The 19,966-nt window shown below is 38.5% G+C and overlaps 1 protein-coding gene across 1 annotated transcript in view; it reads right to left on the bottom strand.

Annotated features, from left to right (window-relative positions):
• Positions 1–19,657, bottom strand: part of znf280d (zinc finger protein 280D) — a 40,551-nt gene extending 20,894 nt beyond the window's left edge. The window contains exons 1-7 of the mRNA XM_002940252.5: positions 19,522–19,657; positions 15,515–15,656; positions 11,829–12,193; positions 6,328–6,445; positions 4,528–4,740; positions 3,247–3,420; positions 3,019–3,134 (exon numbers count right to left, since the gene is read on the bottom strand). Coding sequence (XP_002940298.3) covers positions 3,019–3,134; positions 3,247–3,420; positions 4,528–4,740; positions 6,328–6,445; positions 11,829–12,193; positions 15,515–15,650 — 1,122 coding nt within the window. The 5' untranslated portion in view covers positions 15,651–15,656; positions 19,522–19,657. The remainder of the gene's footprint in view (positions 1–3,018; positions 3,135–3,246; positions 3,421–4,527; positions 4,741–6,327; positions 6,446–11,828; positions 12,194–15,514; positions 15,657–19,521) is intronic.
• Between the last annotated feature and the right edge of the window lie 309 nt (positions 19,658–19,966).

Below are 19,966 nucleotides of genomic sequence, written 5' to 3'. Positions count from 1 at the left end.
AGAGAACAGCACCAGCCCAGGGTACATACGAGCGCTTCCTGCTTCCACGTTGGCGAATTGTGTATGCGCAGTAGAGTGAAAAGTCGAACTTTCAACAACAAAGTCGGCTTTTCACTCTAATGCGCATGTGCCGACCCAGGGATTTTGCCGGCAGAAGAAACACGGAAGAAGGAATTGCTGCAGGTACCCCGGGCTGGTGCGGTTTTCTCCTAACAGGGGCACCAGCCTGGGGTACAAGGTAAGCGATTAAAGTCACTTGGGGGTGCCTAACATTTTGGCCCCCCCAAGTGACTTAGCCTTTCCTTCTCCTTTAATATTACTTGAGAGTTTGGTTTATACTGTTAAACTAACCCTGTTATGCCACTTCAAATCAAATAGATTTCCCATATCTAAAACAGATAAACACCAGCCATGGTTGTAAACTAAGAATAAATTATTTACCCCACATACAATTTTTTTTCCTCTCTAGTCTCTTAGGGGCACAAGAATAATAACTATAACTCCATCCTCTTAATGTGCTGGACACTTTGGAAAAAAAAAAACTGCAGACGCTTCTCCCCAATAGCTGTAATCTTGTGACTCTCACTTTCGGTTCTGCAATTAACCATGCAGTAAATAAAGATTTTAACAATCAACTGTAAAGAAAACGAAGGCAGTCCCTACATAACGTGTTTTCTTTTAAGTTTTGTGAATTTGATCAGTAAGTATATACTAGTTTTTCTTTCAAAGGTTCTGTCTCCAGCCTGCTAAGTAACCTGTCTACAGCCTCAGACAACTTTGAAATAGCTAAAGATATTCACTGCTCCCACTGTGGTGCAGCTATTTTCCCCCCACAGGTTAAGGTCTGTCCCTGTGGGTGCAGATACCTTGAAAGCAATTTAGGGCAGATTACTAATGTCATCTTAAACTAACAATGATTGCCTGCGAAACTAGTAATTCCATCAGCTCTGCTAAATATCTTCTCTTGTAAAACAGAGGTTCCTTCCACCCTTTTGCCATGTAACCATGTTAAAAGGGATGTGTACATTTTAGACAAATGTCCTGATTTCAACAGCCCAAAAACTTTTTGCAATTTGCTTTAGTTTTGTTTTAAAGTGTCTTCAAAATAATCTCAACAAAAGTTGTGCTGCTCAGCCATGTCAGCTGACCTCTCTCTTAATTTACAGTGCAGCATGCAATAAAGAATATAAGCAGACCAGGTTCCCCAAATTTTTTTTACTTGTGAGCCACACTCAGGTAAAATGTGTTGGTGAGCCACACACGCATGATGTCAAATATGGACTGTGATTGCCTATTTGGTAGCCCCATGTAGACTACTGGCCTGTAGGAGATTCTGCTTGGTGTAAAACTGTGTTTCTTTGCTTCAAATACTTGCCTCCAAGCCAGAAATATAAAAATGGGCACCTACTTTGAGGCCATAGGAGCAACATCCAAGGGGTTGGGGAGCATCAAGTTGCTCCTGAGTCACTGGTTGGGGATCACTGCTTTACATCAACAGAGGATCCACCTTGATTTAAGCACTGAAATAGTTAAGCTGTCCTATCACTGAAGTCAGGAGTAGAATTACATTAAGGAGCAGAGCCACACTAATCAGGTTACTATGGCAACTGGCAACTCTGCAATAAAGGTTAGGAATGCGCTTGCGTGTAATGCCAACCACCGAAGCAGATTCCAAAGGGAAGGAGCAAGTGAGTTAGCTGGTGATTAGAAAGTCAATATTATTAAGGGACTGCTGCAAACAGACTTTTAACCTTTGAGCTACCAGGGTGGCAGCTATTTAAAGGTTTCAAGCATTCTTAAAAAACAACCAAGGTTGAAAGAAAACTTAAAAAGTCTTTATACAATTTAATTTGCTAACAAAGCATGTGATACTGACAAATTTCTAAGATTAATACAATCAAACTAGTATTAATAGTACTACTAGACATAAAGGGCCATTGAAGATTCAAGAACAGTACAGGCAGGGTGGGTTCTTGGTCACCTTGCAGTTTCCAAAACAATGATACAAGTTAAGAATGGGCCTATAAATCTTCAGTTTTATTCTATAATCCTTGTTTGTTCACTTTTTGTAATACTGCTGTTTAGTATGAAGCAATTGCCAGAGATACATAAATAAAATACCTGGAACTGAACAAAGGGAATAAGCCAAAATTCATGCCCACAAACAAAGAGCTACAAGGACTGAAAAATCTATGGGCTGGTACATTTTCACTGCGATTATTAGCATAATGCCAACAGAAGAAAAACCACTATTACATAAACATGTCTTAGTACCAAGGGACAAGAAGGGCTTTATAGGCTTTAAAAAAGCTCTGGGTCTGGGAACACTAAAACTATAAGCAAGTCTGACTAGCTAGAAGCCATGACAGAAAAGCAAAGGGATTTGCTAGCTCATCCGTTTGAGAGAACGGATGAGCTAGCGCAATAGCAACATGGGATGACATGAGAAAAGTAGAACATGGAGGAGAAAACAGACAGGAAAAAAAAGACAGATATTGGGGGAAAAAAGACAAGAATAGAAAATAAGGGAAGAAAAATAGAGAAAAGGGAATGTATACATACAACTGAAAAAAGTTTGAGAGTGAACTATCGTTGTCCATTACACAAATAAGCACATATGACCATTTAGTTCACTTAGTTCTAAACCCCAGTATAAACATTTTTTAATTTTTATGTAGAAATGCATTAGCCCAGGACCAACCCTGCACTTTTTCATTAGAACTATCTAACTGGAGGCCCAGAGGACAGATCCAACCCCACCTCTCTTAGTGCTTCTACAGACTTCTTTCTATGGCAATTATTGTTTAATGATATGAACACAATATATGAACCAATATAAATACAAGTATAGTGTATAGAGATATTGCAGAAGTGCATATAAACAGATCCTTTCATGCTTTATATTATTTATCCAAGTTTATTCACAGGGCCTCCTTCCAGTGGAGATCCTATTAACTGTTCAGTTATCCACAGCTTAAAATTGTGTCTGTAGGTATACAGGGTGAACAGACTTTTTACCTTCATATGTTTTCTCATAGGTTCCGAAAGATTGAAATGTATGTTGCACTTTGGGCATGCTTGAGGAATAGGTGGCCCATGTTTTGATGTTGTTCCCGAACTGGTCCCTGCATTTACTAGCAACAGACAAAATATAATAATTCTTTTAAGATGCAGTTCTTCTTTAAAAGCAAATACATTAAACTGACTACAATTCAAATGCATGCTGTTTTCTAAAAGCTATATTACCTTTTGTAGGGGAAGACTGTAACAACATGGGTGGTTTCGCTGATGTTGATGAATCAAAAAATCTACTGTCACATTCATTCTCCCTATTTTTTGTTTTTTTTGGTGAAATATCAGAAATCTCAATAGGAGCTGCTCGTTTCTCTGTTGCTGTGTTGTCATTCCACCCAATACTTGCTTAAAATATAGATAAAAGTGCTTAGGATTAAAAAAAAAAAAAATTCATGCAATTTCAAATAGTGCTGTTATTAAAGATTTATCTACAAGTATTGTTTGTGTTGCTTTGCAATAATTAACCATTATTTCTTAGACAGGTACTCGCATGGATATTTTACTGATTTATGATTTGCATTTATAATAAAAATAAAATAACTGTGTAGGCTTTCCGATATGCCTGAAAGTCACATTTAAAAGTAGTCTCTTGACAAAGTTCTTGACATAGCCCTTGTATTATTCTATAATGAAAGATAAAATTCCAACAGCACATGAATCTCTAGTTTTTTTGTTTCTTCCATTATTGATCCTCTGTTGTTTTAAAGAATGTATTTCTATCTTCTCTTTGCAAACTTTTATCTATATTCTACATATGAAACCTTATGGTTTCACAATTGTATAAACAAGGTAACTAGCTTGAGCCACCCCAAGGAAAAAATTATTAGGATCTGACTTTAGGATATACGCAAGCAAGAATCCACCCCAAAGTTCCTAACAACTTTTTAATTCACATACATCCAGAGCCACTGTGTTGGACCCAGATGCAAGCACGTGGAGCAAATTTAAACTCCAAAATGCATACTTGAACATTTCCAAGTCAAAATTAGCTGTGTGAGCCTGCACCCTGACCAATACAATGGTTTTGGGTATAGACACATCAAAAGGCTGTTAAAAGTGTAGGGACGTACTCTCAGTCTGCCGTTTATACGCAGGCCAAGAACCTGACATATGTGACACTTGCTTATAACTACAAAACTAAACACATTACTTTCTAAGAATGCAAACATTTAGGAATTGTATGCCTATACAAAGATACATATCAATCTTCAGTTTTTGAGACCTCAGTGACCAATATATGTCAAGCCTTAGCCTTAGTATGAACTACATATTTTGAATATAGATCTTTATCAGTATTTCACATAGTTATGTTCATAATGTGCAAATTTTTCTTTGATGTTGATGCACCAAAAATCAAAATAGATCTGAACGCAGCCTATACCCTCTCAGCCACGGTGGTAATGACATCCTAGATCCTAGAAAAATTAAATGGAGCTTAAGTTCAGTTTGTACCTCCAGAACTTTGAGTTTGAATTCCTTGCTGAGCTTTATGTGAATTCATTAATAAAGACTGCTGTGGCCCAGCAACCAGGTTTAGATTTTTTGCAGCAGTTGCCATTTGAGGAGTAGGTCTGTGTACAGCTGCAGGAACTGTCCTTGTGGGAGGTGATACAGGGAAAGCTTGGTTAAGTGGCTGTACTGGGCGAACTAATTGAGTTGCATTTTCTGTCAAGAAATAAATAAAATTCACAAAAAGAGACACTTAAAAAGCAAAAAATTTTGAATTTACAGTCATTTAAGTGTAACGCCCTTCCAAGCAGACATGCTTGCACACATATATGGAACTACTACCAGACAATTCAAGACAGTATTTTTTTTTTTAGAAATCACAGTGGACAAGTTCACAAAATATACAGTAAACAATTTTAAGGGGCCTTAAACCTTTACATATCTGCCAATTAAAATGAATGACATAAAATATAAATAAACCAGTGTCCAAACCCAAGTGTCAGCTTTGTAGCCTCAATATTGGTTTCAAATTAATTATGCGCCTCATTTGAAATACTATTGTCTATTTCAGCAAGAAATTGAGGGCCCACCCTACGCAGTATGGAGACACACATTAAGGATCCATGCATGGTCTGTGAGAAAACCCAAGGAAGTTGCTGATGGTACAGGGCTGATTATTAAATTGTGATGCAAATTGTACTGGTTTGAAAGCTGCCATTTACCAATAATCTGTATTATTTACTAACTAGCCTTTTGTTGAGACTTTTATATTATGTATATACAGTATATTGTGTGTCGGTCCCTAAACTCAATTACTGACAGCAGCGCAGAGCATGTAAAGCTAATTAGCAGAAAAGAATATGGGGAGCTACTGGGGGCAACTTCAGTGGGACAGATCTTCCCTGCTTTAGCTGCCTTTGGCTAGTGCTCCTACTTCTTTAGTTAAGCTTTAGTTCTTCTTTAAAGGAGACATATTGGGTAAATGGAAAAACCCTAATTTTGTAGGCAATTATGAATAATATATGGAGCTGGTTTCACTTTGGCTTAAAATTGAATACTGTCACCAAAAAATTCCCCTTTATTGGAGTTCCATATAGAGCCTCTCAGGTCTCTGTCTGTGTTTCAAATGAAGGGTGGGCGTGTCCTAACAGTTCCTGTCAGAAGCAAAGCAGGAGGGGGATAGCCAATCATAGCCTTGCACTCAGACAAGCAAAGACAGGCTTCAGTTCCCTATCAGGTCAGCCTAGCCTCTGATTGGTTCTGATTGGTTCTTATCCTACAGTGCCTGTACTGAGACCCCGTGGCTGTAGAACAGATGGGCGGGACTAGTGGGGTTTTGGAGGAATTTTTCAATAAATTAGTCCGAAACACAACTTTTTTTTTTTTTAAGGATAATCCTTCTATATTTAAAGGAGTATAATTCACTGGTACATTCTTAATTTTTATTGTCTCCTTTAAGAGTAGCTTGGATGATTTCTTGAACAAGCATAATACTAAAGCCATCTCACCACAGTGTCCATTTAATAAATAATTCAAAATTTTAAAAATGTTTTCAATAAAGTAATGCTTTAAACTTGACTTGACCCCTATCTAAGCTGCAAAAACCCATATTGGTGAGCCACATTACATAAAGTATTTCCAAATTAACTCCTGAAAGTTTTGTTACCATACTTATAAAAGGGAGGTCTTTAAGGGAGACAGAGATGCAAGAAGTTACTTTGTTTTCAAGGTATCAGACTATTATCATATACTTTCAGATTTAGATCACAATCATGCATTAGTTACACAAAGCTTAATACAAACCTGTGGCAGTGAAAGGATGTACACCCTGGTACTGTGTTAATGTTGTGCTTGGTCGTAAAGTATACATCACATTTGGGGCATTACTTGAGGAAACTTGGGATGAACTCATAATATAACCCTGTAAAATATGAAGCAAATTTGATCCTTTAAAACACAGATAAAACTATAATATAATTCTGGCAATAAAAAAAAATATTTCCAAAAAGAACGCCATATAGAATTAAGTCTATAGCAGATTGTAATACCACTTTTGCTGAATCTGTGTTTAAACAGGGAAGAACTGCACAGCTTTGATAGGGTGGGGATATTGTTAACATCAGTATCTTTATACGGTCATGGTCACGGTCAGTGACTTATAATAATGTATTTAACATTATCCACTATATACACTGCTCAAAAAAAAATAAAGGGACCACAAAAATAAGACATCCTAGATCGGAATGAATGAAATATTCTTATTAAATACTCTTTACATAGTTGAAGGTGCTGAAAACAAAATCACACAAAAATTATCAATGGAAATCAAATTTATCAACCCATGGAGGTCTGGATTTGAAGTCACTCTCAAAATTAAAGTGGAAAAAAAACACTACAGGCTGATCCAAATTTGATGTAATGTCCTTAAAACAAGTCAAAATGAGGCTCAGTAGTGTGTGTGGCCTCCAAGTGCCTGTGTGACCTCCCTACAATGCCTGGGCATGCTCCTGATGAGGTGGCGGATGGTCTTCTGAGGGATCTCCTCCCAGGCCTGGACTAAAGCATCCACCAACTCCTGGAAAGTCTGTGGTGTAACATGGCATTGGTGGATGGAGCGAAACATGATGCCCCAGATGGGCTCAATTGGATTCAGGTCTGGGGAACGGGCGGGCCAGTCCATAGCATCAATGCCTTCATCTTGCAGGAACTGCTGACACACTCCAGCCACATGAGGTCTAGCACTAGGTCATGCATTAGGAGGAACCCAGGGCCAACCGCACCAGCATATGGTCTCACAAGGGGTCTACCTAATGGCAGTCAGGCTATCTCTGGCGAGCACATGGAGGGCTGTGCGGCCCCCCAAAGAAATGCCACCCCACACCACTACTGACCCACTGCAAAACCAGTCATGCTGGAGGATGTTGCAGGCAGCAGAACGATCTCCAAGGCGTCTCCAGACTCTGTCACGTCTGTCACGTGCTCAGTGTGAACCTGCTTTCATCTGTGAAGAGCACAGGGTGCCAGTGGCAAATTTGCCAATCTTGGTGTTCTCTGCCAAACGTCCTGCACGGTGTTGGGCTGTAAGCACAACCCACACCTGTGGATGTTGGGTCCTCATACCACCTTCATGGAGTCTGTTTCTGACCGTTTGAGCAGACACATGCACATTTGTGGCCCGCTGGAGGTCATTTTGCAGGGCTCTGGCAGTTCTCCTTGCACAAAGGTGAGGTAGCAGTCCTGCTGCTGGGTTGTTGCCCTCATACGGCCTCCTCCACGTCTCCTGATGTACTGGCCTGTCTCCTGGTAGCACCTCCATGCTCTGGACATTAGGCTGACAGACACAGCAAACCTTTTTGCCACAGCGCGCATTGATGTGCCATCCTGGATGAGCTGCACTACCTGAGCCATTTGTGTGGGTTGTAGACTCCGTCTCATGCTACCACTAGAGTGAAAGCACCGCCAGCATTCAAAAGTGACCAAAACATCAGCCAGAAAGCATAGGAACTGAGAAGTGGTCTGTGGTCACCACCTGCAGAAGCACTCCTTTACTGGGGATGTCTTGCTAATTGCCTATAATTTCCACCTGTTGTCTATTCCATTTGCACAACAGCATGTGAAATTGATTGTCAATCAGTGTTGCTACCTAAGTGGACAGTTTGATTTCACAGAAGTGTGACTGACTTGGAGTTACATAGGGGGGAATTCACAAAAGTGGAGGGAGCCCTTTTTTGGAGTAAAAGTGGTGGAAAAACTGGTGGAAAACACTTTCTCCAGATTCACAAACAGAAATCCGCCTAAATTCCGACTCAACCGCCACTTTTCTGTTTTTGGTGAAAGAAAGACAGTTTACGGACACTTTTGTGAATTTGTCGTTGAAACGACATTTATACGACGTTTTAACGACATTTTTTCCAGACATTTTCAAAATGGAGTAAAGCTCAGTATAACTCTGTCAGATCAATTCTAAGCTCTGCTGTTTTGTTTCCCCCAGTCTCCATTTCACACCTAAGGTATGGGCCCCATTGGGGGATTATTAACATATTAATGGGATTAGCAGCCTATTGTTAGGGGACGAGTTTCTGTCTAACCCTAGAACAATAGGTGCAAAAAGCCTCATTAACATTTTATAAACAAGTAAAACACTGATTAAAAAAAGTTTAATTTATATCTTATATATAAAAAGTTTTTACCTCACATTTGCATTGCTATGCTAGTTTTAGCTTAATCAATGAGGCAATAATAAAAATTTTGTGTGACTATATTGTAAACATTTTTATTAAAAGAAAAAGTAAAGCCTCCCAGGCAAATTTTTAGTTTTAGCAGCAGTGCCCCCTTAATCACTTCACTGACATTTACCCCAACTTATCTGTGCCCCCTTAGCATGTCCTGAACTACAGAGCTGCCTGACAGCATTGGCCCCACCTGTTACCAGCAGCCATCTTGGGGATCAGCAAGCAGCACATACACACTGGCACCCAAACTGGGATATTGGGGTACAAGGTTGGACTGACCCCAACAGGGCATTGGATAAAAACCCAGTGGGCCCTAGTCCTGTTGGACCTCTATTCACCGGGCATGTTGGTGTGGGGGCCGGATTGCTGCTGAGAAGAAGGGATTTAGAACCTTAAATCTTGTTACAGAAGTGGAATTACACAGAAATATAGAAAACATTAGAAAGTCCAGATTGTCCTGAAAAATTATGTATAGTTTCCCTGGGCAAACTAAAATTACCCCTCAGGAAATGCCCCAAAGTGAAATGGCAAATGGCATATGAAATGCCAAATCCTGCTGGTAAAATCCGTATCCCAAGGCTCCTGTAGCTGTGGAACTGGGTTTGATGGCACTGACAGATTTACTAACAGCTTAAGGCAAATTCATATAAATAATGTCGGGAAAATGACAAAATCTGAAAACTGTCTGTTTAAAAGACAAATTCACAAAAGTGGAGATAGATTTTGAATAGTTTGTGAATTAGGTGGAAAATCCGACAAATCTATCTCCGCTTTTATTGTGTCGGAATATCACCACTTTTGTGAATTCTCCCCATTGTGTTGTTTAAGTGTTCCCTTTATTTTTTTGAGCAGTGTATGTGTATATATATATATATATATATATACACACTGTATATTAAAAGTCCAGGAATGGTGCACACAGAAAACTCCAGGTACTGCCTGGGTGCATGGTTAACATAACAAAATTACTAAGCACAAACAAACCACACTCACAGGACTTGTATGAAGCAAAAAAATGGTGTTTAACTCAACATTTCGGCTTAGACTCAAGCCGTCTTCAGTACACACACAGATATATATATATATAAGAGTTCCCGATAAACAGCACTCACGATATATGAAATCTCAGGCGCCTGGGTGCAGTCCTCTTCAGCGTAGATAGTAAACAAAAATATGAATCGCATCGCTCAGGACTTATAACAAAATTTGTAGTTTATTAAGTGTAGAAACAGAGAACTGACGTTTCGGCCACAATTGCAGCCTTTCTCAAAGTTGCCAAAAAACAGTGCATCTAAAACTTAAATACCCAGTGTGGCGGGAAACTTGAAAGTGACGTGTCAGGATGACGTATACACTCAGTGAAATTGATTACATACAATGAAATGAAAAAATAAAATGAAATAAAATAAAAATAAAAAATGTCCTTTACCATGTGTCAGAAGTATTTTTACCAATGTGTGTAATAAAGGATATAAAATAATGTTGTAAACTGAGTCACAGTTCTTTTAGCCGCGTAATGTGCTTTAACACACTCCTACTATTGGGGCACGTAGCTACATTATTCATGTATCAATATTGAATTATTTACAGCCCATACTTATCTAATTTGTATAGATAAAATAGAGGGGTTAGTTGGACTCCAGAGGGTTTCACAAAAACACATGCGCTATAAATTTTCAAGCATTATAAACATCACTGTATATTATAATTAATTCCGTAATATAATTATACATTCAAAAGATTTTAAGAGTAAAATATCCAGCAAGTAGAATACGAGTGAAAGAAGTGTATATAGTTATTTGTAACTTATTAAAAAAACTTTATAAAACCCCATTACCTTAATGGACCAGGACCCCCATGGTGCCGTTTAAATAATTACCTTCTCAGTGATATTGGGGCATAAGATCCCCTATTTCAGCCTCGGATTAGAATGGTAAGGAGTGTGTTCATGTCCTCCGTGTGTCCCCGCTGGTATGGGTTTGTCTGGTGGTAGGACGCGTTGCTAAGGTCATGTTGCTATGGACCTGTGCGTCTACTGGGGCAATGTGCATCTGTGTAATGGACCGGGGAAACAATCACATACCTCCCCAATCGTTCCTCGTTGGTGGTTAAATCAAAGGTGGTCACAGCGGGTCTGGGGACAGGGCCCAGGATTCTCCTTCATTGACGCTGCAGTCGGCAGTGTTATAACAGGTTCCGTTTATTTTAGTGATTTTACGGCTGGCCAGTAAATAATTCAATATTGATACATGAATAATGTAGCTACGTGCCCCAATAGTAGGAGTGTGTTAAAGCACATTACGCGGCTAAAAGAACTGTGACTCAGTTTACAACATTATTTTATATCCTTTATTACACACATTGGTAAAAATACTTCTGACACATGGTAAAGGACATTTTTTATTTTTATTTTATTTCATTTTATTTTTTCATTTCATTGTATGTAATCAATTTCACTGAGTGTATACGTCATCCTGACACGTCACTTTCAAGTTTCCCGCCACACTGGGTATTTAAGTTTTAGATGCACTGTTTTTTGGCAACTTTGAGAAAGGCTGCAATTGTGGCCGAAACGTCAGTTCTCTGTTTCTACACTTAATAAACTACAAATTTTGTTATAAGTCCTGAGCGATGCGATTCATATTTTTGTTTACTATATATATATATATATATATACAGAAAAAGACAGAGCACACCCTAATAATAGTCAACTGCCCCGGGTGCTTGCAAAAAACATGTATATAGCAAGACAGTGAGCCGCACACACAGGGACTTAGTTAGAAACCCGTTTGTCCCTGAGGAAGAGCACAGTTAGTGCTCAAAACGTTGGATTTTTTCTATTAATAAATTTTTTGCTTTCTAACTAAGTCCCTGTGTGTGCGGCTCACTGTCTTGCTATATATATATATATATATATATATATATATATATACATATATAGATATACATACATACACATATGTGTGTGTGTGTTTGTTTGTTTTTTAAATTTGGAAGTTTTGTTCTGTGACCACTAACTACTTAAATGCTGTTTAATAAAAATAAACTAAAGGCAAACACTTTTTATATTACCTGGTTCAGAATAACAGGCTGTGCAGTAATGGTGGCAACTGGTCTGATGGCTGGCTGAGTGGTTGCAGGAAATGTAATGTTTTTACATACTGGCTGTGCGTTTGAAGGAACCGTCACAGGTCTGCAGATGGGCTGGAGAATTGTTGGGCTTGGCCTTGGTGGCAGATGTGATGGTAAACCTACTGTAAGTGGCCTTTTAATTGGCTCTGGAGAGCCAACAGGTCTTGGTAGTGGCTGGACAATGGCAGAACTAGTGACTGGTCTAGTTACAGGCTGGTATAAGGTGTTAACTGGCTGAACAATAGTGTTTTCAGTAGATGCAGTCTTATAGTGGTTTTTGGAAGGATGAAATGACGCAGTGTTTCCTACAAAGGAAAAAAATATGTAAGACAAGAATAGGCAAAATAAAGAAACATACAAAGCTCTGCTATAAATAAGAATTCTATCTCTGACAGAAGAATACATTTCAACATGTAAAAATGAACTAGGTTGAGTTAATTACTGAGTTAAAAAAACAACACATGTTTACAATGTTCTTAAAGGCATACATCACTTTTTATGCCTAAATGGGTAAATCCCTATTCTGGTGCCCATCGATTCCTTTTTCTTTATAACAGAAGTCCAGTCTTGTTTTAAACCAGGCACATGGAGTGTTTTGACTGCTGCAGTGTGCAAATGGAAAACAGCATTGTCAGAATTCACATTTACACTTCACATACTTCACAATCAGTGGCAGGAAATAAATGGGTTAAACACCCTTTTACACCTTTCATGTATGTGTCTCTGTTTTCATTATTACTAACTTACAGGAACAGTAGCACCAAAAAATGATTATGTTTTAAAGTAATTAAAATATAATGTACTGTTGTACTGGCATGTTTGCTTCAGAACCCCTACTACAGTTTATATGAATAAGCTGCTGTGTAGCCACGGGGGCAGCCATTTAGGCTGGAAAAAGAGAGAAAAGGCACAGGTTACATAGCAGATATCAGATAAAACACCATTTTATTCTACAGTGTTTACCTGTTATCTGCTATGTAACCTGTGCCTTTTCTCCTTTTGTCCAGCTTCAATGGCTGCCCCAGTGGCTCCACAGCAGCTTATTATATAAACTATAGTAGTGTTTCTGAAGCAAACATACCAGTTTAACCAGTGTAGGCCATGAGAGCTACCATAATAAAATAGTGCAACATCTATCATTTAGCACAAATTGCAAGAAAAAATATGATTCTTGATGTTTAATACCTAAATACACATAGCAATACACATATAATGCCCATTATTCAACTGGCAACATTAGTATATAAATGGGATGTGTGCTCCCTCAGAGATCACATGACCAGAAATAATGCAGCTCTAACTGTACCAGGAAGAAGTGTGGAAGCAAATGACAGAACTTTGCCCATTAATTGGCTGATGGGGCCTAATATGTATGTGTGCCTTGCATGCACCGTGAATCCTATGATCCTAGGGGGCAGCCCTTATTTTTTTTAAATTGCAATTTGCTATTTAGGATTATTCAATGGCATATACTACTAAAAAGGCATATTTTTATGAAAATGGTTTATTTATATGAAGCAGGGTTTGTGAGCTGTTTTATGCAATATATTTTTTATAGAGCCCTACATTGTTCAGGGGTATAATTTTCCTTTAAAGAGAGTAATTATTTTTGAATTTCTGGCATGAAGGCAAGCTTTGGTTGCATAAAAACCAGGTGTACTGCCAAACACAGTCTTCTGTAGACTGCCAGTCCACATAGGAGCTGCCAAATTACCAATCATAGCCCTTATTTGGCACCCCCAGGTATATTTTTCATGACTGTGTTGCTCTGCAACTCTTTTTACATTTGAATGTGTCTCATGGGTAAAAAAGGTTGGGGATTCCCGTTCTAGAGTATCAGATAAACTGTTTCATAAAGCACTGCCTTTCATCTACAAGGCTCATAAACATTTTGCTGTTTGAAGATACTGTACTATCTTTAACCTAAGTTACTATATGGACATATGGATATAGACATATGGACACACACAGGCACACAAACAGTACCTATAGGTAATAAGAGGTGATATATAATTACTAAAATGACCATATGAAAACATAGCAACACAAACAACAAACATGATCACAGAAAAAAATACGGAAATATACACCAATACAGTCATTCTTACACATACATAGAGCCCACCATACAAAGCCCACCTTGAGGTAGGTGATATTGGGCTGATATGATCACAATGCAGTACAAACAGGCCATCGTGGTGAGGACTGCATCAATGAGACGGTGCATTCCTCACTCCTAAGGGATTTTTTAACATGCCAGATTGACATCTGGCAATTTTCAGTCAGATATTTGTTGGGGAGGCCCCTCAAAGGGCCCAATACATGGGCCAATAAGCTGCAGACATGGCCTGTTGGCAACTTTTAACTGCTGTGTATGGCCCCCTTTACTTCATGTTTGGCCTGTGAGGCAGATAACTAGATTTCTGGTGCACAGATAATTCTTCTGCATAATGGACCCCTGCTAACAAAACAGTCACAATAAAGGAAAAATGAGGTGGTTTTATACTGGTACTTTAATTTTAACCTCTCAAGGACCAAACATTGAATAGCTTCAAATTCCCTGTTTCGATCTGTTTCTGCCAGCAGAGAAAACAATTAACACATTTTCTGTGGCAAAACAAACAAATGCACTGCACTTTTGCATTTAAAGGCTTTTATCAATCATTATGATCAAGCCGTGTCAGGTGTTTCCAATAAACACACGGTGTGCCACAAATTGGTGTTACTCTTTCTGTCCCTGACAATTGGTGCCAAAGAATTGACATCAACAGCAGGCAAACAAAAAAATACATGACAATTTACAGTTTTGTGTGACAAATTATTTTAAATCAGCAATTGCGAGGATTGGCAAACCTGCTCCAGAACCCCAACAAAATGAACATTAACATTTACTAGAAAATTAACCATAAGTACTTATTTGTTTAAATAATTTAGGCAAGTACAGCATTAGCACTGTGTCATCACAGTCTATTAAATAGGCAAAATAGCTATATATATACATTGCTGGTTCAGATTGGTATTGGCGCTTCCTCCACTGGAGTTTTTCAACCAGCAGAGAGAGGGAATTCCAAGTATGACATTAGCGTAAGCCTTGGATGTAGGTAAATTTATCTCTTTTCTTTCAAATTACTTTATTCTAGCAACGACTCATCATGCTGCAATCAAGTTAAGCAACACTATATAAAGTATGAATGAGTATTTCCTTCTCCGAACCTAAGAAGTTTAAAATAGGATCTGTGAGCAATATTGAGATGACAAAAAAAGTCAGGGAACACTCTTGGAAGCTTGCTTGTGGGTCTTAAAGGAGAACTAAACCCTAAAAATTAATGTGCCGAGAAATGCCATATTTTATATTATAAACTGACGGCACTGGCTTAAAGTTTTAGCATCTCAATAGTAGTACTGATATAGGTCGTTACAGTTGTCACGGGAGCTCCCCATCTTGGATTCTTGGACCAGACTCTATAAGAATAGTTCATTTCTTCACTGAAAATTCTTTTATGCAACAATTATAACAGAGTCTATGGGATAAAGCCTTCCCGTAATTTAGAGCTTTCTGGATAGCAGGTTTCCAGATAACAAATCCAATACACACACATTTTGACATTTTAAAAGCATATTCTTACTTGCAGGAGGTTGCTGTGCTCCACTAATTTCCCGAACAAATATTAGCTCATCATCGTCATCATCTTCAACTTCTTTTATTCTTTGTTGCCATGGTTCTAGATCTTCCTCCTCGCACTCCATTAACAATTCAGCCATTTTAAGCTATAGCGACATCAAATTTGATAAAATTAACAAAAAAACTTTTAACCTAATCACTAAATTTCAATCAAAATCATATACAATAACTAACAACAAACAAAAACCATAAACATTGAAATTCCATGCAACTTCATAGAGATGTATGATATTTAATTTTCTGTTCGACTGTTCTGATCACTTAGGGTTATGGCATTCAAGGTGCATATTCTGCGGACGAAGCCACTGAGCTGACATTTCTCCCATACACCCTATATCTCTATAGAACACTACAAATACTTTCTAGAAAGATATCACAATAAAACAGTGGCCTTTATAAAATTAAAGGGGTTGTTCACCTTCAAGCTTATTTTTAGTATATTATAGAATGGCCAAAACTTACATTTTTTATTTGTTATAGTTTTTGAATTATTTGCATTCATCTTCTGACTCTTAAGTTTCCAAATAGGGGTAACTAACCCTGGCAGCACATATATTACTTCTCTGTGAAGCTACACTTTGATTGTTACTTTTTATTATCTTTCAATTCAGGCCCTCTCCTGTTCATATTTTAGTCTCTCATTCAGACCACAAGCTAGCTGCTGAAATTCCTAACTGGAGAGCTGCTGAACAAAAACCTGAATAATTAAAAAAACAAACCATAAATAATAAGAGATTTAGACCAATTGCAAATTGTCTCAGAATATCACCTTCTACATAATTCTAAAAGTTAACTCAGAGGTGAACAACCACTTTAATAAAACTTGAAAAAAAAATTTAAATTGGTGGCTAACGCATTTGTTCTTCCAGATATGTCATGGATGGCCATTATGTTTTCATGTATCAATAACCTTTCTCTGATCTATGTGCCTGTGCTTGCTATATGCTGTCTTCACCCACAGCTTGATTGGTTTCCCTTTGTGGTCCAACGTTTAGTGAAGGACATTCATTAAACACTGGACCACAAAGGGAGAGACAACATATAGCAAAGCACAGGCAGTGACATCTAGAAGCCCATAACTTTTCGGATGAAATCAGTACACAACATTGTTCCCGACGTTCCCCAAGAAATTTCATGCTACATTTTTATAATAATATACATTTTTCTCTATGGCTTGCAAAGCATTTGCTAGTAAAACAATCAGGTTTACAGGTGAACAAACTGCATATCTAAACTCAGATTAAGTACTTGTATATGGTTTCTTCTTTGCAACAAAATTTTCCCTATATTATGAAATGGCACAATCTCAGATCTCATTGATCAGAGAACAAAAAAAAACCCCACAAAGAAATTTTTTTGCAAAAAGTTTATTCAGATCAGATTGCCTTAAATGTGACCGCCTGTAAATAATTAAGGATACAAAATGTGTAGAAAAAAAAAAAGATCTGCAGAGTCTACATTTTTTATATTATGAACTGAATAAGTGTTGAGGTGCAGGTCCTTCTTTTCTCTTCTGAAGTATATAAGCTATTAACTGTTCTCTAATGCATTTTTCCAATGTGATTTGGAGTTGCAGAGTTAAGCTTAGCATCTTTGAAACATGTACACGTTTTATCCTTTGCCACAATGTACTGCTGAGTGGTTCTGTTTTGCAATACTGTGGAAAGGTGCAAGTTTGCTGGTCAGATGGTAGGCATGTGATTTTGGGGTAAAAATACTTAAGAGCAGCATCTTTTATTTTTTTCAGTCATGTTTTTACTTAAATTTACAAGCAGCATCTTTGAAAACCTCTAGGTATATGTTTTGTCCTTTAACAGAATTATTTTCTGAGCTGTTCTATGCAAATGTGCAACCTCATTGGTAAGATGTGCATTCTGTGATTTTGGGTTACAGTGATGCCAGACTGAAGCTTAGCAGATTTAAAGGAGAAGGAAAGGCTAAGTCACTGGGGGTTGCCAAAATGTTAGTCGCTTAACTTTTACCCCGAGCTGGTGCTCCTGTTAGGAGAAAACTGCACCAGCCCGAGGTAGCTGCAACCAAGTTTTTCTTCTTCCTTCTTCGGTCGGCTTCTTCACTCTACTGCGCATGCACCATCCCCGGAATTCAGAAGACAAAAAAAAGAGGAATCACTTGCTGCAGCTATCCCAGGCATGTGTGGTGTGGGCACCAGCCCAGGGGAAAGGTCACTGGCAACATTTGGCACCCCCAGTGATTTTTACCTTTCCTTCTCCTTTAAAAACCTTTGTGAACATTTGTCCTTTGCCAAAATATGCAGCTGAGAAGTATTGTTATACTTTGGAATGGTGTAATATGATTGAAGCCTGTGATGTTGGTTGTAAAAGGATGGCATATTGATGCCTAGAACCTTTAAAAATTCCTAGGCGCATCTCCTTTGTATCTAAAGCTGGCCATACATGCAAAGATTCCCTCAAATCTTTGCACAATTTGGCCACCTACACTTTAGGTGAAATTGGACTGATCCAATTTGACAGAACAACAATGAAAACCAGGCAAGCTCTGCAGACATACTGATCATTGGGCTACAAGTTTTTTTTCCCCTCAGTATATAATATCTGAAACTCTTTTTAGTTCCATAAACCCCATTAAATTTGTAGCATCAGGTTTTTTGGCCCATGATTGCATGCGAGTATGAAAACAGTACCAAACCAGGAATACAAAATATCCAACATCTTTTATTTATTTATTGATATAGTTGCAGGCAGTTAAGTAGCACTTTACAATTATTTTTAACAAACAAGGGTCTTAAATTGAGTAACAAACAAGGGTTACAAAATAAAAACGGTAGAAGGTCCCTGCTTACAACAGCTTACAATCTAAAGGATAATGCAACGCGATCCTAAAGGATGAACTAACGGAAAAGGCAATGTTTAGCCTAATAATAATAGTAGTAAGAATGCCAGTATTAAAAATGCTCAAGTGCAAATGAACTAATTCACCAGAGCCTGACAAGACAAAGGTTTATAAATATAAAACAGATTTGTGTGCTTCTGCTAAACGAAAAAGTTCAGAAAACTTCCAAATCCCCCATTCTAATAAGTTCTACAATCCCCCCCCCTACCATAAATGCATAACAAGTTTCAAATAAAGGCAACTTACTCTTATTTATAAACTCAAGTAAACCGACGGCAATTTTATAAACTGATAATATCTAGTAGTTAGAAAGGCTTGTGCAACATACAAATATGTACGTGTGTGTGTGTGGCAGTCGTCTTATAATCCATTTATTGCTTCCTATCCCTCAGACAAGAAAGCTTTCCTTGCGAATAGGTGAGAGTGGACTGAGGGTGCATAGTTTGATTCTTTGCTCACTGCCCCTTCCAGATTTAAAGTTTACAAACCATTTTAAAGAGACAATCGAGTTGTGTCAAGTGCCAGAACTGGGAGAGAGGAAGAGTGCAAACATGACTAAGATGTGGGGTATATTTATCAAGCTGTGTAAAAATTGGAGTGAAGCATTACCAGTGCCGTTGCCCACAGCAACCAATCAGCAATTAGATCTTAGCAAAGCATCTGATTGGCTGCTATAAACATCACTGGTGATGTTTTACTCCACTTTTTACACAGCATGATAAATATACCGCCTGCAACCATCCTCCTTTTGTATCTAGGGCCGCCATCAGGGTGGGTTCTTGGTCTTATGGGGTGCCCGGCCGTGCTGGACTTACTTGGATTACTGGGCCCCCTGCTATCAGTGAGCTGGACACTTCGGAAGCGAGCTAGGGCTCCCACATGTTGTTTCCCTTACACAACTTTCTGTATTGTTCGTGTTGTTATAGAAGTTTTAGTCCCGCTAGATCCGCATGGGGAATGAATAGGCTGTGGGGGAAGTTCAAACTTCACTTCCGAAGGCTGCAGCTCACTGACAGCACTGGGGGCGGCTAATCCACGTAAGTCCATACTGCCCTAACAGTCCCGCTTTTCGCTACTTACCCGCCCCTCAAAGCTCTTAATTGCAAGCTCCTGGCATCCAGTCTTACAGAAAATCCCGACTCCAAAAGTCTCATCACGCGAGACTGTAGCGTCACGACTACACGTAGCGTAGTGACGCAACACGTAACCACCTTGGAGGCGTGGCTAGCAGAGAAGTTGTAATTGAACATTACTTTGAAAGCGACGTGTATATGACAATTGGTGTAATGACGCGTCTTTTCGCTTTTTTAAGAAAAAAGTACGTTTATTTTGTGTTGTTGCCCACCTAACTCGCTGCCACCTCAGCTTCCAATTATTTCCAAATATATCACTTTTATTTTCTGCTCGTAGACAATGGAACCTGAAAAAGGACTATTTGACTAAGAACGCAAGAGTTTCTGTGCGAACTAGGGTCCTGTGAAGTAAAGTCGTGTATTTTGAGAGCCCCAGTGGTTTTATTTCTTTT

This window comes from Xenopus tropicalis, chromosome 3 (assembly GCF_000004195.4).
Source record: "Xenopus tropicalis strain Nigerian chromosome 3, UCB_Xtro_10.0, whole genome shotgun sequence".
Lineage (NCBI taxonomy): Eukaryota > Metazoa > Chordata > Amphibia > Anura > Pipidae > Xenopus > Xenopus tropicalis.
This window is presented reverse-complemented; position numbering and strand designations above follow the sequence as displayed.